We start from the raw sequence: 25,519 nt of genomic DNA, 5'->3' as shown, positions 1-25,519 counted from the left end.
GCATCTTGCCTAGCTAAAGAATGTCTCATACAAAGTTCTGAGGCTTCCTTCCTCCTCTCAAGATCTGCACGTTGTGGTTCCCAATATCCATTTTGGGATTGGATCAGGACTCCTTTCAGACTCCTTCTAAATTAGCCACGTGGACTCACTGCAAAGTAATATAATCCCACGCAGGTGAGAGAACTTGATTTGGACTGCACCCCTTTGCTGTCTAAGCAAGACTCCCCTTTCTCCTCTGCTGCCTCCTGGTCTACCCATGCAAGTTTTATCCCTTGTTGCAGAACTAGCATTTCTCCTTGGCTAATAACGTGTATCTGATTTAGTTTCCAGGCAGACCGCCCTGCATTAAATGTCATCATTTTCCCTCTACTACATGAGGACTTGACGGAGGTCATCAGAGATGTCCCCATGATGCACTTGGATGAAATTACCTTGTTTAAAAGCAGAGTGGCTGAGGAACCTCCAAATCTGTGGTGATGATTATGCCATAGCACATATCAGCTGGGATAAACGTGTGAAACATCTTGTTGGCCTGGATCCCCCTTCTTCATCTTAAGGCCACCTTACTGGATTCTGTACAATCACTTTAAATAGTGCAATTGAAAAGGAAAAGAGCCTGGACTCTGCTGTTGGCAAACACAGACCTATCTGGTAATGCTTGCACATAAAAATACAGTATCAAAGCCTTTTGGAACCATATGGATATTTCCTTGTGGTTAATAATTAATTCCTCTTTTACTTTATATTAGTTGAAGGTAAGAGAAACTAACTTAAAGAATGCTCCCATTCTTACCCTCCACCCCTTGTTGCCCGATATATTTCTGTAGGGTTCTTGTGTACTTTGGTATGCTCTGTTGTTTCCTCAGTGATCATTCTTTGCTTGAATCAGTTATTAATGGCAAAGTAGGAGGTCTGATTCTGTGCAGAGTTAGTGTCCCTCAGTAAAAATGGATACAGAGGTGTATTGCTTGAATGAAATGCATCATACCTCTTATACTATAAATGTGTGTACAGAGTTACGCACATGTGATGACAAATATTTAAGGGTGTTATATTTTGAGAGAAGTACCTCAGTGTATTTGGTTTTTTTTTCCCCCAAGTAGCGCATCATGATTGTTAATCTTTTAAGGCCATTGCTACATTCTCCTTGTTGTTAGTGTTTGGGCCATTTGGCTTGTGGGGAAGGATTCCTCAATTGTGTCTTGAGATTCCTCTCTAGATTTCACAAACTCCATGTTACCAAATCTCCAACATGGGTCCCATCTGCCCTAAAATAAATAAATTAAATCAACAGTGGTCTAGACATGTTTGAACATTGTTCCAACTTGCAGTGTAGGTGGGAGCTTAGTGGACCAGCTCTATCCCCAAATCATGTGCATGAGCATGCACTAATTTTAGAGATTATATGGAGTCATTTCAGAATGCAACTTCATTAGCCTGGCCTGCTCTACTGAATGTCCTTAGGAGTTTGTAGTGGGCTGCATCACTTTTCAGAGTGCCTTATTTATATAGCACTTTCTAAAGCAGTGGTCCCTAAACATTTTGCCCCACACCCCCATTTACCTCTGTCCGTACCCCCTCAGCTGGGGCTGGGAGTGGGGCAGAGGCTGTGGCTTGGAGCGGGGCCGGGAGTGGGGGCTGGGGACCATGGCTGGGAGTGGGAGCGTGTTGGGGGCCAGGAGCAGAGTGGGGGCGGGAGCCACGCCTGCGCTGGGGGCCAGGGCCGAACCAGAGGCCATGGCTGGGAGGTGGGGCCAGAGCAGAATTTGAGGCAGAGTGGGGCTATGTGGTACTCCCTCCCTGCCTCCTATGGGGGCTGGCCTGGGCCCTGCCACGCTCCCCCGAATGTTCCTCCATGCCCCACAGTTGGGGGATCTCTGTTCTAAAGTGTCAAATAGCTGTGCCAGAAGCCAAAGTGCACATATTTAGTACAAATATTCCAGGTGGTGGTAGGATTTCCCGTTAAGTGGAATAGTCCATGCTAAAATGTGGGGCTAACCTTTTCCTTAGAAATTATCCACTTGAGTTTGAACAATTTCTATCCAGTCTCTCTTGAACAACTGGTGGTGTGATAAACAACTATGCTGTGACATCACTGCTTGAGAAAGTCAGTACTTCCATGGGTGACATCACAGAATCAGTGTTTCCTACACAGCAGTGCTGTAGCAATAAGTGCTGTTTCATAAACCGTGGCTACGGGGAATGGTGTCAAAAAATGATAGTTTCAAAGGGTGGATTGGATAGCAGAATACATCTTTATGCAGGCTTTGGACACCCTAGTCCCCTTCTCACTGCTCAGAAATTTCCAGACTTGTTTATCCTGTCTTGTGTGTTCAATCATGGGCCAGCCTGATGCAACCCATATGTGTGCAGGTAGGACATAATTACACATGTGCTTATTGATGCTTTCTCAGCATTAGCTCTTTATTAACAGGGAGGCTGCATATTACCAAAGTAATCCATATGAGCACTTTTGTATTCATCTGTGCTTTGGAGCTCACCGCTTACCCGTAAGAGCACCAACTAGTCAGTTTTTGCTTTGTGTTTCTTTTCAGCAGCCCCTTCACTGAGTGGGAATTCCCCCTAGAACCTCTCTCCCCCTTTCCTTTACCACAGGACAGATTGACTAGCAAGGGTGTGGGAGTGTAAGCTGCTAGTCTTGTGACTGTTAAATACATGAGCAGATGGGTTCTGTGCTTTGACTTGAAGCTGGTGCCCAGTTGCACTTCTGCAGCTTTAGCCAGAGCCCTCACAAGCCGGGCCGCTGGATTAGGTGCTCCAAATATTTCCAAAATATCCCTGACTCGTGTGGGGTTTCTGTTAAGCACGGATAGGTAGGTGGCTGTTACCCATTCACTGGGATCCTACCACTGTTTTCTACCTAGTTCTCTCCAGAACCCTGTCTCTCCCTCTCTCCCAACGTCTCCTTGTACCTGTTGCTTGGTTGAACCCCCTCTTTATCAGGTTGGCCTCCTTTTTCTCCCTCACAAATCAGATGTACTTTTTTTTTTTTTAAGCAGGAAAATAAATCTCAGCTCTGTCCAAGTGAGGCCACTTCAGCTCTGTACAGTTGCTGAGTAGATTCCTGCTCCAACACAGGTTATTGGGGTTAGACAATGGGGAGGTACTGAAGCATCACTAAAGGTGCATTTTTTTTCTCCTGAACCCCTAGCAACTTCAGTATGGGGCAGGGGTTCAGGGGTTACAGGTCTGGAGACAGTTGCCTCCTATTCAGTCTGTAATGGGAACTATCCTAGCCAAAAAACAGTGTCCTTGAGTAGTACATATTGTGGTGCCTGCATGCTACAGGTAAGAACCGTTTCGCACCTGGAGCAGGGATTTCTCTTTCTAGGAAGCAGTAGGGCACTGTTAAGAGATGGCTCAATGGATTCTAATGACGAGGAAACTTTCAGCTTCCATTTTCTCCCTGCTGGAAGGATCAGGTTTCTCTGATATCTGCTGAATAGGCAGAAAAAAAATCTGTTCAGATTTGGCTCTGTTGTTCAAAAAGGTGTGTTCTTCTAACAGGTCAGATCTTTTCAGTCCTTTCTTTTAAAACTATCTTGGTGTGATAAAACACGCTTTTCTTACGTCAGTTCCTTTGTAAAGAGAGACCTCTATTTTGTCTTACCGCTAGGTAAAAGGGGAGTGGATTCCTTTACCAAATATGTATATGACCATTATTGTACTGCCTGTGGCATGATGCTTTGACAGCTGCATTCATGTGAGCAGGTCTGTGTTCTTAATATGAACCGTAATGCTCATAATAAGGGCTAAGAGGCCAGCCACTCTCACTTCAGGTCATGATAAAGGGGCCGAAAAGAACTCCTGTCCCCAAACTGTGGGACCATGCTCTCCATCCCTGCTACAAATCCTCTGACTGTGAGTGAGAATTTCTGCCGCTTCTGCACTCCAGGCAGGAGTCACCAGATGTTAATAATGTGCTTATTTTTGCTAAGTGCTATTTTGGCATCGGCGTTAATTACAATTTATATTCTGCAACATTTACACTGGGAAAAGAACCCACCCTAATAGTCCCCAATTGGCAGTGCTGGGCTATTAAACATAGCACCATATGTTCTGAGCAGAGAAGTGTATGGGACTCAAAGCACAGTCAGCAGGAAGGCTCCGTGTGCAGTTTTGGGGGAGGAAAGGGGAATAGAGGAGGATTTTTTATTGTTTTTATTCCCAGTTTTTATTTAATACAAAATTCCCTTTTTTCTTTACCCTCCATCCCCTCCACAAATCCCTTCCTGCCATCTATGGAAGAGACCATCTTCTGACTAGCACCATTCTCTTGAGCAGAAAGGGGATCGTCCGTACCACACACGGTGCCCTTCCCACAGGAGGTGCTGCTGCAGCGCTCCCGGTCCCTGCTGGCCCATAACTTGCCAGGGAAGGGGCGCCGTTTTTAGATCAGCACTCTTACCCCTGTCCCAGCAGTGGCCTCCATTGCTAGCAAACCATCGGGTTGGCCACAAACTCCCATTCTTTGCAAGTGTTTGGATGAATGCATTCTGACACTAACTGGGTTGGTTGCTAAAGTTAAATTAAAAGTTGCAGTCATAAGTTCATTGATGCCAAAACATGTTTAATAAAGTGGCTTTCCATTCCCGCTGCCTGATGGGTTCTAGACTTTTAAAGTGATTTCATTTTTTGGCCGGGATAGGCTTCCTGGACTAAATATCACCTGCGTCGAAAAAAGGTACCTTAAAGGGAATGTAATCCTGTTAGGGTCTCTTCCTCTCGCTTTTGGCAATGCTAAGCTTGGGCTTTTGAGGGGTGTGTGTGTGGGGGGCTTGTTTAAAACCCTGCCTACCCGCCCACCCATTTTGAAATGGAGCGGTACAGCAATTTCCTGAGTGCTGGGGGTGGTGCTAATCTGCCACCATTCAGAGTGACACTTCGGCAGTAGGGAAAGAGAATAAAGAGAATTGAGACAGCTTGATCTGTTGGATGGAGCATGGAACTGGGAGCTGGTTTTCAGTCCCTTCTTTGCCACTTGCTCATTGTGTGACCTTGGGAAAGTTGTTTAACCTCTGTGCCTCAAGTCCCCCATCTGGCTCACAGCCTCACATTAAGGCTATTGGAAAGCTTTGAAGTATTATCTGGCTTGGAGGACAAATAATCGAGTACAATGCTAATTTGGGAGGAGGGGAAAAGGGGAGGAATTGTAAAAGCAGGCTAGAGTTTCCTAAAGCAGCCTGACATGGAGCAGAGCACTGGTGTTGCCAGCTGCCATTCCTATATCAATATCCTTATTTTCTCAGGTGACCGAGTTAAAAACAGAATAAAAAGGGTATTGGGGAGCTTCCCAACAATGGAAACTGCAGTTGAGCCTTTCCATTCCCCATGAAAACCCAGATGAACCATATACCACTATCATTCATATGGGTGGTGGACATCTTCTTTAACTGTCTGTTACTGGGACTTAGCCTACTGCTGGCAACAGGATGCCCGAAGACGGCCAGTGACTGTGGGCTAAAGAAATTCTCCATTGCTTGCCTGGTATTGAGAGGAAGGGATGAAAGTCCTGCAGATGAGTGCTGCCATAAGGCTTTGTTCTAAGAGGTGCTGAGTGCCCTCAACTCTTGTTTATCTCTGAGAATTGGGGATGCTCAGCACCTTGAAGGTTCAGCCTTCCAACTTCTGCAATGGGGTCTCTGAACTTCAGAAACAAAATCCTGATACTCACTTTAGCAAAAAATTAATACTCCAGATGGTGCGGGAGGATTGTCTGATCTGCTTATGGGAGACTAAATCCAGTGCTGATCCTGGCTGATGCCGTTTATGGCCAAAGCCTTTCACTGCTACCTGGAGGAGAATAAGTCTGTAAAAGAAGCAATGTGAACATTACTTGGCTATTGCAGAGGAAAATCTCTCTCCATTGCAGGATCTGTAGGCTGCCTCCCCGTTCGATTAGATGCATAGGCAGCTAGGGCTCTCTCTAGCAGGAGAATCATTTCCATAGAAACCGATTGGGATGTTGTACTGGAAATAATGATTAATAGCGAAGGGATGTTGCCTCAGGCCCTTTTCATTTTTTAGGGGGCAGCAAGGGACAAACAGAATGAAGCCGAGCCCAAGTAGGGGGAGATGCACTCTCTAACACTAATGAAAAACATCTCTTCCATTAATTTCCAGGGCAGCTCCCCTCTTCTCCCTCCCTCAGCGGCTCCTTTCCAGCTTTCTTTGAATTTTCAAAATGGCTAACCTGGTTAGAAGTAATGATAAAAGGATGGATGAGGCCTGTCTATTAACATGGTTGCTGTTAGCAGCAGGAGCTCAGCCATAAAACATGAAGCAAGGGAGACACTGACCTTTTTGCTGTTTGAAATGAATGGAGACATCAATATCTATTGTTTTCAGTGGCATTGACCTCTGACACCCTCACTTCTCTTTCTCCCTCCCTCTTTTATTTCCCCCTGATGCTTGGGGAGAAGGGTCAGTTTGTACCATCTATTGATCCTGATCTTACCTGGTGATAAGGAAATAATAAGAATTTTAGAAAGATCTACAACACATTAGCAAAATATATATATATATATATATATATATATATATATATATACACACACACATCCCCCCCCAATGGAAATTCAAAACTCCTAAATCTGAAGGAAGGCCGATTAATTTAGGTTTAATTATACATTTTTTATTTTAGCTTCGTAAATGCTCAAGTGTAGTGTTTTATGTTACTGTCATAGGGGTCTGAATGCCTGGTGCCTTGTTTTATCTATTTATTTTTGTAAGTAGCCCTTCTTATGTGAACAACTTCTACGTACTGAGAATGTGAAATCAGGCATTGCTAATTAGCTGTATGACAATTGAGTAATGTAGCACAAAACCATTAGGACATCGGATTTGGTTTTGAAGTTTGTTCTTTGAAGTGGAAGCTGCAACTCTGCCCAAGGCTGCTAGGGAAATGTTTTTCTATCAGAACTTTCTTTGAAAATGTCAGTGTGAAGTCCCTATTCTGTTGAGACTCTCCTATAGTCTCTCCTGTGCAAACAGAGGGTGACACTTTGTTCTCAAAATGTTAGATTTTTAAAAAAAGCATTACAGGAGCAATTGGCCTCTAAATAACACCCAGTTTTTTGATATAACTGTTACTGAAGCCGTTGTTTCAGCTTGCTGTAAGAGAATTGTCACACTGAGTGAAGACTTATGTTACACCAATAACATGACAACTAGAGGAGGTGGCTCCCACAGTCAAGATTTAGCCTGTAATGTGCTGAATGACACCAGGAACTCAAGCAGCCTGTTTGCAAATGACTGACAAACTCCTCAATTTTAACAGCTCCATCTGTGTGCACTTGTTTTACTTGTATTTACAGCTGGCTCATTGTTCATAATAGTGAACTACATTCTCAATGTGCAATTTTTCATGTACATTTGTGGCATGTAAAAGATTTCAAATAAAGAGTGAAACTGATTTTAAAACAGGTCCAGTTTGTTGCCTTCTGCCTTTTATTGTTCTCAGTAACAACAAGAGGGGGAAAAGAAACGTGTTCCTAAGAGCCACACTTTTGAGTTTAACTTTAAACAGAAGCTATGTGGGTATATTTAGGACCATATTGGTACAGGCTACCGCTAAGCATGTTGTGGGTAGGAACGTTGTAAGCTTTCGGACACAGCTCTGCTAATCCACTTTGGTTTTGACTTGGAATCACCCCTACTGTTTGCAGTTAGGGGGTCAGTTATGTATTTAATGAAGACCAAAGTTCATTTGTATTTTTATAGTGTCTTTCCTCCTGGGATCACAAAGCACTTGACTAAATAAACTAAGCCTCACAACACTGCCTGAGGTAGGGAACTACTCTCTCTAGTTTACAGATGAGTAAACTGAGGCATACATAGGTGAAATGACTTGCCCAAGTTCACTCCGTCTGTGGCAGAGTCTGGAATAGAACCTAGCGCTCCTGACCCCCAGGCCTTTACTCTCATGGCACAAGCCTGGATTTTCAGAGTTACCTATGGAAAAATGCACATCATCACAGTAACTTTGTGCACAAACTGACCAGTTAAACTTGTAACTGCTAACTGGTATATGCACGACTGCAGGCAGAACAATGGTGAATTCACATGCCCAGTCCTCCCCCAGGTGTGTCTGTCTGGCACCAGGTTGAGACTGTAACTTACATATAAACTTTGCCTACTCTCTAAATTTGAACCCAAATTCTCAAGGTGGGTAGGCAGATTAAGTCATGCATTGCAGCCAACTTGTCCCCAGGCCATGGTCAAGCTAAATAACGTGCACTTTCAGGGACCTACGTATTTGTCGCCAGAGGAGAGGACCTCTTTGAAAGGACCTGCTTGTTAATGTAGTGCCCCAGCAGGCATCCTCACCAATAGAGGAAGGAGCTGACCAATCTGACTGCAGCAAAATGTGACCCAGGGGGTATTTGGAGTCAATTTGTGTAGTTGAGTGAAATTACAGCATCCTTATTTCAGAAACACATTTGACCTGAGATCACTGCCCTAGCTGAGTGAGAGAGAAGGGAATCCAAAATCTAATAATAAAACCAGGACATACAGTAAAATATGAAAGTATAACAATAATCAACTGTCTGAATCATGACTAATCAAACCCTTTTCTGTGACCTGCCGACTGGATGATGATGAACCTGGATCAGCACCTCTGGGTCCATTAACCTCTTCTTTTTACATCAGAGACAATCCTGGTGTCTGGTTTCATGAGGGTCCTTCGCAGCTTGTTGAAGATGTATGTGCCATCAGCGATCTACGCCTGACGGAGAGAGATTGTACCACGTCCTCCTTGTGCATGCTAACAGCTGGAGTAGCAGCAGCCTCTGGATTTGTCTACAGTAGAACGACCTACAAGCTCTAACCTTGGTGGTAAAAATTGTTATATCCGATCCATACTACAGCTTCCATTGTCTTTGCTCCAGTAGTGACCAGTGGCTATGGAGTTTGCTAGAGCAGGGGTCTTAGGCCTGGTCCACAACCAGAGTTGTGCTTGTTTAACTTACAGGTGTGATTTTAAACTAGACGAGTGAAAATGATGTAGCTGCATGTTTGCCCATGCTTAAATCTATTTAAACCTGGCTTACTTCAGTTTAAATGTTCAGGGGTAAGCTAAACTGAAACATAACCAGTTTTAAACAAGTACGTGTACACACTGGGCATTTCACCAGTTTAACTAAACGGGTGTAAATTGGTGTGTAAACAAGCTCTTAGAATATTAAACATCTTGCATCTGGTGGAATAGTACTAGCGACAGACACAGGCAAATCTCCTGAAAGTGGCTTATGATTTCAGTGACCTTTTTCATAGATCCTAAGGGACCACTATGATGATTTAGCCTGACCTCCTGCGTAACATGGGCCACAGAACTTCATCAAAATAGCTTGCTTGAATTAGAGCATATCTTTTCCTTTGCTGCTTTGGCAGGTTTGACCTAAGATGCAACCTGTGAGGAGCCTCCTCTACATTTCACTCTCAAATATTTAAGTTATGAGTTTTGTTTTATCATTCCAATGACTGTTATCTAAATGTGCTTTTCGGGGAGAGGGAGGGGACTACAGAAGGAATGTGCTTTCTGAGTCCATTACAGAATGCCAAACGTTATTGCTGAGGTTTGCAGCAATGTTTCAGCATTAATAATCTGAGAGGAGGAATTGGGGAAAAATAACTGAAACATTTTAGCCTGCAGCTCTAGCATCAGATTTATTGGGATGTGGTGGGGAGTCCCACTAGGATGAATTGTAAAGGAAACGCACGCCTGGAGACAACTAGCCTTCACAGTTCGTACTGGTAATAGTGCCTTTCAGCAGACTATCTAGGAGCACTTCACCAAGATGGGGTATTATCTCCGTTTTCCTGTTAGAGAAACATGCACAGAAACTAAGTGACTTGCCTAACACCTGAGAGGCCCAGCTGGGAGCAGAACTGTTCTAATCCTTTGACTATCTTTCCACTCTATCCAGCCACTTCTCCGCTACTAAGTTTCTTAACGGTCCCATGAGTTGGATAAGGGAGATAAAGGGGCTCTGCAGCTACTTTTCGAGACGAGGGGAACATGTTGGAAGGGACCTCAGGAGGTCATCTAGTCCAACCCCCTGCTCAAAGCAGGACTAACCTCAGCTGTATCATCCCAGCCAGGGCTTTGTCAAGCCTCAGCTTAAAAACCTCTAAAGATGGAGATTCCACCCCCCCCCCCCAGGTAACCCATTCCAGTGCTTCACCACCCTCCTAGTGAAAAACTTTTTCCTAATGTCCAACCTAGACTTCCCCTACTGCAACTTGAGACCGTTGCTCCTTGTTCTGTCATCTGCCACCACCGAGAACAGCCTAGCCCCATCCTCCCTGGAACCCCCTTTCAGGTAGTTAAAGGCTGCTATCAAATCCCCCCTCATTCTTCTCTTTTGCAGACTAAACAAGCCCAGTTTCCTTAGTCTCTCCTCATAAGTCCTGTGCTCCAGCCCCCTCATCATTTTTGTTGCCCTCCGCTGTACTCTCTCCAACTTGTCTACATCCTTTTTGTAGGGGGGGCCCCAAAACTGGAGTGGACATGTTTAAGACATGGAATAAAAATATTCAGGAAGGCTGCCGATTCACCACTTGAGTCTGATGCCAAATGAGGGTGGGGAGGTGATCCTGACATGAAAAATTGAACTCAGAGCTAGATTCCAGCACTAGGTAAAGATCATAATGTAACTAGTTCACTGCCCACCTATCTGTCATAGGAAGCTTGTTATCTAGGAAGCTTTTTATATAACTCCCTTTGGGGAGTGCTAGAGCAGGAATGTGAGAGTATCTAGGTACAGCCACTCTGAGCGAAGGCTCCAAGATCTCTCATCGCTCTCCAAATGAAGTAGCAGGAGGACAGGTTGGTATGTTGCAATCTGTAAGGTGGAGGTGGGGAAGCAGGGGAGAAGATGGTTGTGCCTCTTTCATAAAATTTCCAGGCAGGAAAAGATGATGTGTCTGCCAGGCAGGGGCTCACCTTAATTATTACTACCTTTGTCTGAGCTAGCGTGCCTCTGCACAGATTAACAGCAGCCTGTCTGCATGCTCCACTCCCCACCTCTCCACTTTTCTCCTTTACAATGACTCCTTTGTGTGACATGTAAACAGCTCCCGATGTTGAGATCTGTCTTGTTTAATTGGTCTCAAGGGACTGGGAGTACCGGCTGGCTGAGAAATGGGCGCTGTCCCTACCACGATGATGGATTAGGACCGGCATTCTTGGGCCTAGGGAAAGTCAGGGTGTCAGGCACAAAGAGTGGGCCTGCACAAATATTTACTTCTCCACAGCTTGCTTTGGAAGCAAACCTGAAAATTCAGAGATGCATCTGCAGACAAGATAACGAATCCAAGTATCTAAAAGAAATTACGTGGCAATGAAAGCAGCCTTGGCTGTGCACAAAGATACCCACCTTCTTGTCAACAGTTGTGCAAGGTAGGGAACAATTCCTCATGGGTAAGAAGATGGACTAGTGATCTAAGTCTCTTCCATCTCGGCTTTCTGTGCGATCTGCTCCCAGGCTCCGTACCGTTCTCGGATTGGCAGACACTAAGAAACAGACCTACTATCTCAAGAGTACAATGAGGCTATGGGACTTGCGTTGGTGCAAGGAATGGGTCCTGTGGACTGAGTGTATAGCATCCTATTATTGTTTCTAACGTTTGTAGCACCATGGACGATTCCACACAGATTTTAAAACAAACTTAAGGAGGCAACAAAACTAGAATTAAGAGCTACTGAAACGTGTCTTTCATCCTGTCTTGAAGGCTGGAGGACATGGGTTCTAGTGGACCTCAAGGACAGTAAGTTTCTAAGATCCGTTTCTTTGTCTGAGAAAGCCCTTATGCCATAGATCAATGGTTCCCAAACTGAGAGTCACAATGCCAGATGGGGTTGTGCTATCAGTAGATGTGGGCGAGGCAATCCCTAGTATGCGGAGGACCTCATTTTGCTCTGCACTGCATGATGGCGCCTGTACAGTGTGTGAGAGGTCACAATGCAGGCAGGACACCATCTTTTGTATGGTATGACCTCGCACACACCATAGGTGTGAGGTCACACTGTGCCAAGGGTGCCATTTTGCTCTTCTAAATGGCCTACTCCACGTTTGCTGGAGTCCCAGCAGGAAACACTTCATAAAAATGGGGTTGTGCTGACAAAAAGTTTGGGAACCCCTGCCATAGATGGCGGCCATGGAGTTACACCAGGGCTGAATTTGGTCCAAGATGTTTAAACAAGGGGCTTGTTCTTAAAACATTGGAGAATTGGTCTGAAGTCAACAAGATGAAACTCAATAAAGATGAAGAAAAATCAAATGTACAAACACAAAGTGGGGAATAACTGGCTGAGCAGCAGTGCTGCAGACAAGGATCTGGGGGTGATAGCGGATCACAAATTGAAAGAGTCAATACATGGTCTAGGAGCAAAGGCTGAAAAAACCGAGCATGTTTAGTCTACAGCAGAGAAGACTCAGGGGACATAAGTCTTCAAATATGTAAAAAGTTGTTATAAAGAGAACAGTGATCAATTATTCTCCATGTCCAGTGAGGGTAGGATAAGAAGTAATCAGCTTAGTTTGCAGCAAGGGAGATTTAGGTTAGATATTAGGAAAAAGAATTCTAACTGTAAGGTTAGTTGAGCACAGGAATAGATTACCTGGCGAGGTTGTGGAATCCCTGTCGTTGACCATTTTGAAGAAAGGTTAGACAAATACTTGTGCGCTCGTCAATCTCTCTCTGCCTCAATTCCGCGTCTGTAAAATGTGGCTAATGATGCTGCCTTTCTCCCGCTCTTTGCCTGTCTTGTCTATTTAGATTGTAAGTTCTTTGGAGCAGGACCGTCTCCTACTCCATTTATATGCAGCATTTAACATGATGGGGCTCTGGTTTGGTTAGAATCTTTAGGTGTTATTTTAGTGTAATACAGATGATTAACAGAGTTCTCTGTGTAATTGGCAGCATGGAAGATAGTACAAAGGAGAGCATGGGAAAAGGATACAAAGGGATCAGATGGGAGGGGAGGGAGGCGGAGGGAGAGGCTTTCAGCAGCTACAATTTAGGTAGGTTGGCAGAGGATGAAATGAGATATTTGTGGGGAGGCCAGAGAAGAGCAGGAGAAGATGGTTGCAGTGGCTGCCACAAACAATGGCCAAAGTGTGAAAAGGGTTTTAGCTGTAGAATTAGAGGGACAACAACATTGCTAAGTCGTCCGCTCTGCCCCCACCATCCCAGACCTCCTAGACATCCCCTCCCCAGCTCTGGCTGCCTTTAATATTTGCCTGTGACAGATGAAGGTCCTACAGGAAGTTTTGGCTACCTGCCTGCAGTGCTGTACTTGGCTATATCCTTTTGGCCTTCCCTATTCATCCAGTGGATGGACTCAGTCCCCAGCTTCCAAGGACATTAGTGACTGAGATCAAAAGGCCAGGTGCAAAGTGTTCCGACACGAAGATATTTCCATAAGTTCATCATTCCGTACCCTGTTTCGTGTTGGCTTTCTTGTTCCAGTGGTCTCCAGTTCCTGTTTTGTTTGCTTTCTGGGTGAAGCCTGCATTGAGAAAGGCAGGCCAATGCACGAAAGAGGGGGTTAGGAAGATGAGGTTGATAGCACAAGCACAGAACTTATGGATGGTTGGGGACGTATTTCCCTTTGAACAAACCAGGCTCTCAGCAGCACTTCCCAGAAGCCCCATTATCACAGAACTGACGCCGCTTTCCCCCAAATATCTAGGAATTAAAAAAAATCCAAAACCCTTTTGCTGTCTGCAGAACAAATGCCTCGAAAATGCTAAAGGACATAAAGGGCATTCATGAAAGGGCTGGATGGTTGTTATTGCAGCAGGGGGAAAAACAACATTATTTCACTGTGCAGATAAAAGGAAATGGAAAAGCGGCATATTTATAGCCAGGGAGCCTGGATTCCTTGTTAAGCCACTGTTATCAAATTAATGTCAAAATGCATCAAACAGGCACGAGTGTTCTGGGCTTCTTATGCAAAGTGCTTGCAAATTGGTTACAAATACATTTGTTTACGGGGTACGAAGCAGGAGCTCGCTAATTAGTCATTGTACCAATTTTTTTTGGCAATTACACAAATAAGCTGTTTTGAAGTATAAATATAAGATATTTTATGGCTCCTCCTCCCTTAAAAATGTTTTTTTTTAAAGGTTTTTTGGAGGGATTTAAAGTGAGCGGTGTGATGCCAGGCATCCTAGGGTATGTAGTGCTGGCACAGAGAGCAATCTGGGAATGGGAAATCAGGCCTGTTCTGAAGGTTTGTAAGCTGCTAAGTGTCTGACACTGTGTTTCAATGAGTAAGGAAGGTGTTTGAAGAGGGAGATGGCTTGAACTCTTGCATGGTCCTGGCTCTGCATCTGGACTCCTCATGTAGCAGATGGGAGATTGTGTGCTGGAATAAACTGAAGTCAGCAGAGTTACGGCAGGGATAGTTTTGGCCCATCGTGGCCATAAGAGTCGAGGTCATTTTCTCGCCTCTGCTGCAGTGTGTCTTGCTGTGAAGCCAAAGGCATCAGATCCTAGCAAATGGGAGGTGACGTAGTGCTCAGGGGCAAAGACGTGACATTGCACGTCATGGCAGATATTTTCAGAATACACATTCAGAAGTGGCAGGTGCCATAATGCCCTGGCATTTGTGATGCTGTAGTCTGACCTTCCATCAAACCATTCACTTGCTCAGAGCTACCCTTCAGCATGGGGCGTGCTCCGTTCTTTAAATCTGCATGCACGCCTGGGACCAGAGAGCCATCTCTGCTTCAACTCAGCTGAAGAGAAAGCCCTTTGTCTGGTGCACGCTTCAGTAACTGACGTCCTTTCATCAGCTTGGTGTAGCTATAAGAAAATTGAAGACCACTGTTCACCACAAATCAGTTAAGGGCCATGTAATGTGTCGTAGGGGATAAGGCGCAGGGCTGGATGACAGGAGATCTGGGTTTTCTTCTGAGCTCTGTCAATGACCTGCTTGGTGGTCTTAGGTAAGTCACCTCTACTGGCCCATCCGTAAAATGGGAATAATACTTGGAAGCAAAGAGCTTCAGATGGCATCAGTGAAAGCATAGTGTTTTGTTTTTAGCTTGATGTATACATCACTGACAAAGGCTCAGTCTTCACTTCCAAGGACCACTCTTTAGCTTCATGTACATCTGGGATAGCCGTAGAGAATTCACTATTAATGTAACTGGTCACCGTGATCTCTTTTTGTAAGGAATAAGGCCTGGACTAAGCTCCCTGGAATGCATACGTATCTAGAACCGAACTAGCTAGATACTGACTGTCCCACCTTTCAATAGGAAACATCCCAGGAGAGATTGCCTGGCCCATGCGGATAGGAACAGGCAGTGCTTAATTTATAATGGAAGAGGTGGCAGGACTCAAGCTGGGCGGTCGGAGAGCGGCAGCTGCTGGCCAGGCGCCTAGTTCTGCAGGCAGTGCCGCCACCAGCAGCAGTGCAGAGGTAAGGGTAGCAGGGGATGGTGTTTTGCCGCCCTTACTTCTGTGCAGCTGCAGGTGATAGCGCTGCCTGCAGAGCTGGATGGCCGGAGAGCTGCAGCTGCTGGCATGGAGCCCAGAGGTGTCGGGGCAATGAACTGTCAAGCCTAGAGGTGACAGGACTCCGCCCTGGCGAAAATTAAGCACTGGAAATGGGAGATTATCCTGCTCAGCCACTTCAGGGTGGGGAAGTTGGTCCAGTTTAGGAAGGAATAGGGGTAATTTTAGGGTACGTTGAGGCTAAAAATCCATCTTTATTCATCCCATCCACCAGCTGAACTGCACCATCACACACACCCCGGATCTGGGGGAGAGTCGAAATGAAACTGTCCTCTCGGCAACCTATCGCTGAAGGTTTTTAAAATGTATAGGAGGAAAAAGGAGAGAGAAGGAAAGACAAAACATTGCCTCTTCACAAATCAAAGCCTCAGGATCTCCACTGTCGGAAGGAATGTTAATAGCCCTGCGGTATATTCTCTCTTTGTGTCGTTTCTGGTAAATTGCCCTTCAGGCTGAAATAGCCTCCCTGACAGCGCTGGCCTCTGTGGCATTGTGCCAGGCAGGATCTCCACTACCTGTGATGCTGGGAACATTTTGTTTAATGCCATCGGAAGACACTGCTGTGGTTCCCGTTCTCTGCGGTGGCCATTCAGGAAGGCCGATTCCAGCCCTGCTTTCAAACAGAGAGGCATGCGTTTTCTCCACGTCAGTCTCTATGTAGCATGGGCAGGTGTCGCATGCCCAGATGGGTCCTCAGGCATTAGAGGGTATCTTGGGCATCTCACCCACACAACAGGGAACTGCTCTTTGTGGCTGTGTTCTTGGGGTTTTACTTTGGAAGGCATGTTGGACTTGTTGCTGCCGAATGGCTTTTACAGGCTGGACAGTATAGCAGTCATGGAATAGGTCACTTTATCTCCCTGGCAAACCAGATCCCTGCTCATCATGGGAGTGAAATGCTGCCAGGCAGTTGACGTAACCCTAAAACCAAAACCCTGATCCTGAACCGTAATGCCCTAAATTTCCAAGCCAACCCTACGTTTCATTGACAAAATGTTATAACCACACCTGTAAATCTAGCAATATTTGTAACCATCTTATGCATGTATCTGAAACTTTCCATCCTGAAGACTCCCAAAGCCGGTCACAAACTCTATGTGCAGCACACCACTGAAATGCAGCCACTCCTGGGGTGAAGAGCAGTAACCAGCTAGCAAACAGCAGGAGCAGGAATTATGGCCAAGAATATTCGGGCAAGTCCTTACTGCTGTTTCCAAAATTTCTCAGAATCTTGGAGGTCCACACAGGCCTTTGTTCTTTTATGATCTTGGGTAACATTTTCAAAAGGGCCTAAGTGACTTAGATGCTTTGGAGCAAAAATCTCATTCATTTTCGTAGGTCAGTTTTCCTTAGAAGACGACTATTCCTGTTGGGATTTGAACCCGTGATTTTAGGGTATCTTGCTATTTCCAGCATCAATATCCCACCCCCTGACCTGGAGGTCTGTTGTATGTGAGAATGACTCAGCTGCAGCAGGCTGTGTGCGCCTTTTGGCCCACCAGACTTTAACTTAGGACACTAGGTTGTTATGATCAGAAGGTGCTGCTCATTGTTTTTTGTAGGGTTTTGTTATTGCTTTGAGTTCTCTGCTTTCCCCAGATGTTCACAGAGGAGAGTGTCTGTGAGGCTTTCTGTGGCATGCTGTCATGCCAGGGGTTATTACTTTAGGTAGATAGATACATGTGTCCCTTTTCCTGAACAGCAGTTCCTAGGATTCCAGATATTGCCATGTGCCAGTGGCACGTGCCTTCGGATGAAGGATGTGTATAATAAAGGCTAGCAGAAGTTGGTGGCCACCGTTCAGCTTGCCTCACATTACAGTGATTCATAGAGAGACTACATTAATCTCATTAATTCAGGGGAGCTGTTTTAGTGACAGTATAAACTGCAAGAGTGGAACTAGAGGCACCAGACCCCTGTGATGGAATTAATTCCACAAATCCAGCACGGTTTGCAATTCTATCAAAAACATGAAGAGAACATTAAAGTGGCACAATTAAGTGCTCAAAAGTCAGGCTATGCCAGAGAAAGTTATATGTGCAACCTTCTCTTCCTCAAGGCAGTAAGATGCAGCCTTTAATTACATGTTCACATACTGTTTTTTAAAATAAAACAGGCTAATACAGTTCTTTCTGTAACTTCAGCTACAAATGTAAGCACCATCTACTCCTTTGTATCCCTCTGTGTATACCAGACAAATAGAGGCTATGAAAGTCTCTAACAGAAAGGCATAGTGAATGAGGCAAGGGACGCCTCCAGAAGCCTGCTTTATTCCCTCTCCATTTTACAAGATGCAGCTTTCAAAGGAGGAGAAAAAATGGTATGTATGTTGCATTATTTGAGAGAGAGAGCATGTGATCATGTCACTGAAGAAAGTGTATGCACCTGAGAGCAGAGTTTTATGGTTTTATGGGCATCCCTTTTGTGCTTTAATTGTGCAGCCTTCACTTTCATTTAACAACTTTTTTTAATGGAATTTCCTAAGTTGATTTTCTTTAAAGAGAAAAAGATCAGTAATCTGAAACCGTTTGGCCAGGCATCAATGGAACGGCGTGTCCGTGGCAGGGTGAAGCACACTATCAGGCAAAGTCTGATTCAATGTATGCTTTGCTCAAAGAGAGCTCTTTCTGTGCAGTTGAAAACGTGTACCCACTACACTGTAGTTTCCTGAAGAATCTCTATTACATGCCATCTAACATCTTTTCTAGTGAGATGACCTGGATTCAACGTGAGTGATTTGCAGACGATACACAGATCTACCTATCCTTCACCACATACAAACACACCACTATCATCGAGTTGGCCCAGTGCTTGGATGATATCCTGGACGAAGAACAGCTGGTTGAAACTTAACCTGAGCAAGACAGAGATGACACTGATGGCCAGAAGAAAGCTCTTTGAAGAGCTTTGAAGACCACAGTGTGGTCATCTTTGTCTGAAGGTACACATCCACACTTGATCCATTGGATCTATAGCTTAGGGGTGCTCCTGGATTCTTAAGTGACATTGTTATCACATTACAACATCTGCGAGTAATGCTTTCTCCAGTTACCTAAGAAACTCCATTCCTTCCCTGGCAAACGATGACCTCACTCCCCCCCAAAATCATTCTCACCTTTGTCACCTCTCAGCTGGACTAATGCAATGCAGTGTACATGGGTATTAAATCTTCAGCACTTAGAAAATGCTGAAGCATGTCTTCACAGCAACACGGGCTACTGCAAATGCATCACATCTGTCCTCTACTCCCTGCGCTGGCTTCTCATAGAACAGTGACTCAAGTTTAAGGGTCTCGGTCCTTATCTTCAAAGCGCTCAGTGGCCTGGGCCCCAGCTATCTAAAGCATCAATGAAAGCTCTGGGATGAAGACCGTGGTTGACAGCTCTGCTCCTCTGGCACAATAAAACTTTCGACAATAAGGGTAAAGCTCATCTGTGCCGGAGACAGGATGTTCTTGGGAGTTAGCCCAAGACTGTTGAATTAACTCCCCCAGGAACCAAGGACCAGCATAAACCTCTCCACCATCCGCTGTAAGTGCCAGATACATTCTTTGACCTTGGCTTCTCTACCATAAACATATCGCAACATGTGTGCGTCTACATCACAATACATTTCAAAACAAAACTCTCCACTGCACACACTTCTCCCTCTGGGGAGAGGATGAGAGAACAGACACATGACAGCTGTTAGTCCCGTTGCTTAATGCACTACTGGAAGGCGCTCGGGTGCTGTGGTGATGAGCGCAGTAGAAGAACCTGAATAGAATAGAAATAATGAGAGAGGGACTAAAAGTAGAGGCCTGGGAGGAGCAGTTCAGGGGAGATTTAATTCTTGTTTTCTGATTGAAAATGGAAAATCATTGTGATGGAGAAACAGAAGGCTGCTCCAGAAGGGAGGAGCAGCAGAAGATAAAGCTCTGGCCCCACTCACGCCTGTAATGGGCCAGAGGGCAGGCTGCTACAGTGCTAGATTTTCCTTTCACAACGTTAACGAGTGTAACAAAGTTGAAGACATAATCTTGGAATGATTAAAGGCACAATCATTGAGTCAAGATACCAGGATGGCAGAGACTGAACTGACGCCTGTTAAACTACTATTGCCAAGATGCTTATGCAACTGAAATATCTGTCGGTCGAAAGCAAGTCACTGCCCATTGTTCTATAGCCAGATCAGTGCACCGTGGCTGTTCAAAGCACGGCTTAATGCACACTCCTTGTCACAATCCATTATAACTTTATACGTTGCAAGACATGCAAGAAGCAACTTCCAGCTGAGACAATCTCAGCACGGCTCCGAGTGGCTGGTCCAGAGGACAGCTTTGCTGTAGCTCACCTATTTAAACTGCAGCCTGTGATTCAAGTTAGACCTGTAGTAACATGCCCAGGACACACACAAGGGGGTCAGACATAAGAAGTGAAAGGCCTGATTGTTAAAGTACAAGAGGGAGTCAGGCGTTCTAGATGCCGATCTCAGATGTGCCGCTGTCTGGCTGTCAGATTGTAGGCAAGTCAGTCAACCTTGCTGTGCCTCTTTCAGTGGGGATTATTATGCTAAAATGAGAGGAAGGAGGGTGTTGTGACTGTTAGTAGACTGGGACATCTGGCTTCATTTCCCAGCTCTGCCACCAGTTTCTTATGTGGTCCTGGGCACATCACTTAATCTCTCTGTGCCTCAGTTTCCCAGCTGTAAAATGGTGATACTGATACTTCCTTTTGCCCACCCTTTGTCCGTCTCATCTCTTTAGACTGCAAGCTCTTTGGGGCAGGGACCATCTATTGCTAGGGTTTGCACAGTGCCTAGCACAGTGTGGCCCTGAGCTCAGTGGGGACCTGTCAGTGCTACAGTCATACAAAATAATAGTTGTCTACATAGCTGGGCTGCTGGGCGGGGATTTCTAAAATGCTTGGGGGTTCTCAGATTGAAGGGTGACTGTGTGTTTGTTGCCTGGGAAACTCATGAGGCTGGATTTATTGATCCAAATTAATCCCTGATGACTTCTAAGAAGTTACAGCAAATGGCTCTTCTCTGAGTCGAGGGCATTTGCGTATGTACCATGGAATTGTTACGTAACAAAGCGGGAGTAGAAGGTATATGGCATGGAGCAGTTTATACATGTGTGTGGAGGACGGGCGAGAGATGAAATGCCAGCACAATAGAGAGAGGTGACAGCTAGCTCCTGGAGACAGCAGTGGTAGGAGAAGGCTTTTTGGTGTGCAGAGCAGAGTAGCATCTGGATTAAGTCCCCAGAACCAAGCACATGATGACTTCCCATCTTCCCCGCAACATGCGGTTACTTCCCAAGGCTCAGCTCACCCACCACTGGGCAGGGGGCATTCCATTACAGGCTCTGGTAAAGCAGCAATTGGCATTAGCTGAGTGTCACAGGTGGCGTGAAGCTTAACAGATGCTGAGCATCCAGTGCCGATCTGATAAGGAAATGAGCGTGATCATGGTTAATATTAAACAGGTATCCTCTTTCTCCTGGAGATGTGCGGAAAAGCCCAGCACTCACAGGTATGGGAACGACATCCCAGAGCTGTGCACCACCACCATCTGAACTCAACCGTATGTGCACACCCAGTGAAGTGGGAGGGCTAAGAGCAGTGTGTGGTGTGTATCTGGACTCTCATGATAAATCCCTCTGGTTTATGCTTCCTGAGATTTATTGCTCCAGAGATATGGGGAAAATGTTTTCTTTTCCGCTGTTTATATCAGCTCAGCTCAGGGGCAGCATCTGTTTCTTTTTCCACCTTTTCCCTAATTTTACAGATGGGTTGACTGGGTAACGAGAATGTTAAGTGACTTGCCTGAGGTCCTGGTGTATCAGTGACTCAGCCTGGATTAGAAAGAACATGAGGCCCTTTCTGATTCTACGGCGTGAGCTGAACTCACTAGACAACACAATTTCCCACTACTCTACCTGACCTTTCTACCGCCCATGGGATAATGGGCTGAGTCAGCCAATGGCCTTTCTTTGCTGATGCAGTGAAGAGCTAAAGGTTTTATCCAAGCCGGGCTTTTTTGGCCAAAGGTTTCCCGCCATTGTACCCAGGGCTGCAGCTCTAGCGTGTGGTGCTCAGCTGGATCCAAGCAGCGTGGCTACGTGCTAACACCTGTAGTGGCTGTAGGCAAGACCTCTGTTTTATAGATGAGGGTGGCTCCAGTCTGCTCCCTTGTATTCAGACTGGCTTGCAGCCCGTGGGCTCCTGGCAAGTTAACAATAACAGCAGGGCCAGGTCATTTTAGAGTATAGAGTGAAGCCAAAGGGTGAGGGGGTGGCTTTAAGCCACCTTTGTGTCCTTGGATTCTTGGCTGGTCAGGTTCCTGGTGCTACACAGAGTAACGAAGTGACACCCCTGAATTTCCATAGCAGGGTGTGCTACACGGGGTCCCTGCATGGGGGGAGTTCTTCCCTGGCCCCCTTGTAGGGCCTTCAAGGCTGCTGCACAGCAGCATACATGGGCCTGAGCAGAGCACGGAGAATCCCTCCCAGGGAAACTGAGGCACAGAACAGTTGAGCAACTAGCTTAGCGGTGCAATCAAAGCTTAGGAGAGCAGAATATAGAACACAGATCTCCTGATTCCCAATCCTGTGCTTTATCCACTAGACATGGCTTCCTTTGTGTCAAGCTGTCCCAAGTGTGGGCCCTCCTGTCGTGAACTCTTTGACGGATGCTCCTATCTGTTCCTTTGCAAGCAGCAGTAAGCGGCTGTAGGAGTGAGGATCCAGGTGGCAGAAGGAGGGAATTTCACCACCCTTTGTCACCTTTAATAACATCATATGAGCTGTACCGTGTACTTCAGTGGCCTGGAAGGCCCATGTTCCCCAGAGGAAACATCTGTCTCTGTGAATCAGACTTTGTCAAATATAGCATGCTTGGCAGAGTCCAGATCTGCAGGCTTTTGCCATCCAAGCTCCAGTGCAGTCCCCATCATGATGGAGAAGAGCTGTCACCGTGCAAGGCTCCTCTGTTGTTCATATTCCAGTAGCACTGAGGCCCTCACCCAAGCTTGGGGCCGCATTGTGCTGGGCATTCTAGAATCACACAGTAAGAGACGGTCCCTGCCCCAGGGAGCTGATTGGACAGCCGCAGGGTGGCGTTGTATCCTCAAGTGGGGGATCTGAGTTGGAGAGAGATGAAGTGACTTGCTCAAGGTCATCCAGGGCACGTGTGACAGAGTGGGAAGCTGAACGCTTAGCCAAGTCCCAGCCCAGCACGTTAACCACACGACCAGGTCGGCAATGGAGCAGGGACCAATGCCATGAAGAGCCTTGCCAATTGCAAGGGCAAAGCAGTCTAATCTGTTTATATTAGGCACTTCCCGGAGCAAAAGCCTTTCCCAGCCTTTGAGCAGTAATCACCAGCCACGCTTCACTGCAGAGAGAAGGCCCGAGGCTGGTCCCATTGACATCAGTAGCGAAACGCCCCTTGCCTTCAAAGGGAGAAGGATTGAACTGGGCCCACTGTGCATCTTTTAAAGTCTTTTTGCTCAGTTCTCTGACCTGAGCTATTCAACAGCGAATAAAAGGGAGAAAGCAGGGGGAGCCGCATCCAGACATCTGATGCTGAACAGACCCGATAACCTGCCGTGCTTCAAACCAGGCCATGCTGTCACGGCAACTGTCTCCTTCACAGCCGGGCCAACTGCCACCGCCAAACTCCAGAGGGGCTCAGAAATAAACCCACCTGCTATTCAGATGGTTTGGTGAAATAAAAAGCAGTTGAATGAGCAAAAAGGCCCATTAGATGCATCCCAGCAAGACCAGCTGGATTGGCTTCGCAGGCGCAACAAAGCTTTTTAACCCTTTAGTTCCCCCCTCCCCACGTGCGTCTAGGCTTTGAGCTTGTCAGAGACACAAGTGAGATGAATTTAAGGTTGTCAGCTCAGCGCTCGGGACTGATGGTGGCCCGTCTCCCCAAGAGATGGCAAAGTATGCCACAAAAGCAAGCAGGCTGGAATCCTTCTGCTCCGCAGTTACTTGGTTAGGAATCACATTTCATTCAGGTTGGGGCGTGCCGGGCAAGGTAGGAATCCCCTCCTCACCTCTCCAAAACCTCCTGGAGGAGGAGAAAGGCCGTGCGTAGCCACCATGGTTCATTCCAAACTTTAGCCTCTGCGTGGTGAGTTTCTCAGCCCTTCTGTTTTGTTTTAAACGCAGCACAGGGTTCCAGCAAATCCTTCACATAGTGTTTTATTGGCATGTGGAAATAGTTCTGTCTGGTTTTAGGTCTGGCTGATTTTTAACTTCCACCCCTCTCTTATTCCCAGAAAAGAGTCAACAACTGTGATCAGCACGCGGGCCCACGCTTAACCACACTTGTCTTTTTCCTTCTTTGCCATTGTTGTGAGCAGTCCCAGCTGTTGTTTTTTGAGCATAAATTGGCTTGTAGTTTGAATGCCTGTTTCATAGACAAGGCTCTTTTTGTTTGGACTTTCCTCTGGAAATTTCATACCAGCCCTCCTGAGTGCCTGCAGCAGTGCCCGGCCTAGGGGTTACCTGTCTTAAATGCCACTTCCCCACTTTCATCTGAGTTTTTGCCCAGAGCCTCTTGGAGCAGGAAGAGAGGGGAAATGTTGGTTTCAAAGCCTGGTGTGTGCAGAGGTAGGCTTAGGATGTAAATAGGGTTTCATTGGCATGAAAGCTCTGGCAATAAGCGGAGGTATCTCCCATTCATGTCAATGGAAATTGGGCCAGCTAATGCCCAAGCTGGCTGTGGAAAGGAACAGAGTGAAAACCACATGTACTTCCTTCACCTGTAGGCATGGAAGTCAAAGAATGAGGGGGAGCTGGCCAGCCTCTCAAGGCCCTGGAGTTTCCAGTAACTGTGGCTGTCGAATGGGCCGGAAACTTAGTTTCCTGAGGAGTCTGGCACAGACAGCAGAAACAGACAGACAGATTAGCTGTATGTAACCCAGCCTCACAGAAAGACCTGGTGCATTGAAGCTGAGACACCAGTATACACATGGGGGCTCTACGCAGCTCCCGTGGCTCGACCTCACAGCTCCACAATTCTCTGTTTGTGCCGTAAGGGGAGAAATACACGCAAGAAAGAAACTCCCTGCCTTCGTAATATGGGGGTCTGGTTTGGGGTAGGGTGTGTGTGTGTCTGCAGAGTTCTTATTACATTTTTACAGGGGACACTGGCAAATCCTGTAGGCCAAGAATGTCACATTCTGTCAGTATTTATGATCTGCTAAGTACTGACACACAACATTCTTTGAAAGCCCATTGCCTATGAGCATGTGCAGCTCCTAACGCCAAAGGAATGGAGGGGGGCTAGTTCTATTGATTCTTCCAGCACTGAATAACTAGACTTGAAAATTAGCATTTACTTTAACTTTTGCAGCTAAAGTAATCAGCTCATGGGTGCAAACTGCCTTGGCCGGAGCGGCCGGCTTTGTGCAGGGAGCAGAAGAGAAGGCCCTGGCCCTAAATCGCAGAGATGGGTACCCTGTAGGCAGACAGGTAGGAATCTGATTAGAGCCTAAGTGTCCCTGAGCTTGATAACAGATTGATCCTTTCACCCCTGAACACTGGGGAAGTCAGAAAGCCAGATCTGTATCTGGAATTTTGTAGTGTGAACTCATTTCTGGGAGTCAGTGTTCCTGATGGGGAGGCAGGATGCCTGGGTTCTGATCCTGATTTGTGGCGTGATACTGGGCAAGTCACTTAGCCTTGCTGTGCCTCAGTTTCCCCAGCTGTAAAATGGAGTTAACACTTACCTGCCTCACAGAGTTGTTGTGAACTTTCGTCCACTGGTGCTTTTATAGAGCTCCGAGATCCGCTACAGAAGGGGAAGGTATTATTATTTCATGCACTGAATCTAGCTTTGTTTCACTTGGATAGCACCATTCAGCCAAGGAGCTAGAGGTCCACATGAATTACACTTTGCCATCTCCCTCTGAGGTTGGGGTTCTTACCAGGTCCTACTATAAGTCAACAGAGACACAGCAACCAGTG

The 25,519-nt window shown here is 46.1% G+C and overlaps 1 protein-coding gene across 4 annotated transcripts in view; it reads left to right on the top strand.

Annotated features, from left to right (window-relative positions):
- The window catches only part of FBXL18 (F-box and leucine rich repeat protein 18), a 55,794-nt gene that overhangs the window by 22,306 nt on the left and 7,969 nt on the right, over positions 1-25,519 (top strand). The window contains exons 5-6 of one of the 4 annotated variants that reach the window (XM_067534113.1): positions 8,674-8,859; positions 15,770-15,813. In XM_067534113.1, the coding sequence (XP_067390214.1) occupies positions 8,674-8,851 (178 nt within the window). In that variant the 3' untranslated portion in view covers positions 8,852-8,859; positions 15,770-15,813. Of the gene's footprint in view, positions 1-323; positions 1,574-8,673; positions 8,860-15,769; positions 15,814-25,519 lie in introns of those variants that run through there. The other 3 variants (XM_067534114.1, XM_067534112.1, XM_067534115.1) reach the window with 3 other exon arrangements.

This window comes from Emydura macquarii, unplaced genomic scaffold, assembly GCF_026122565.2.
Source record: "Emydura macquarii macquarii isolate MOO-44397 ecotype Brisbane River unplaced genomic scaffold, CSIRO-AGI_Emac_v2 contig_3390, whole genome shotgun sequence".
Classification (NCBI taxonomy): domain Eukaryota; kingdom Metazoa; phylum Chordata; order Testudines; family Chelidae; genus Emydura; species Emydura macquarii.
Note: the sequence above shows the minus strand (reverse complement) of the source record. Positions and strands in the feature narration are given on the sequence as shown.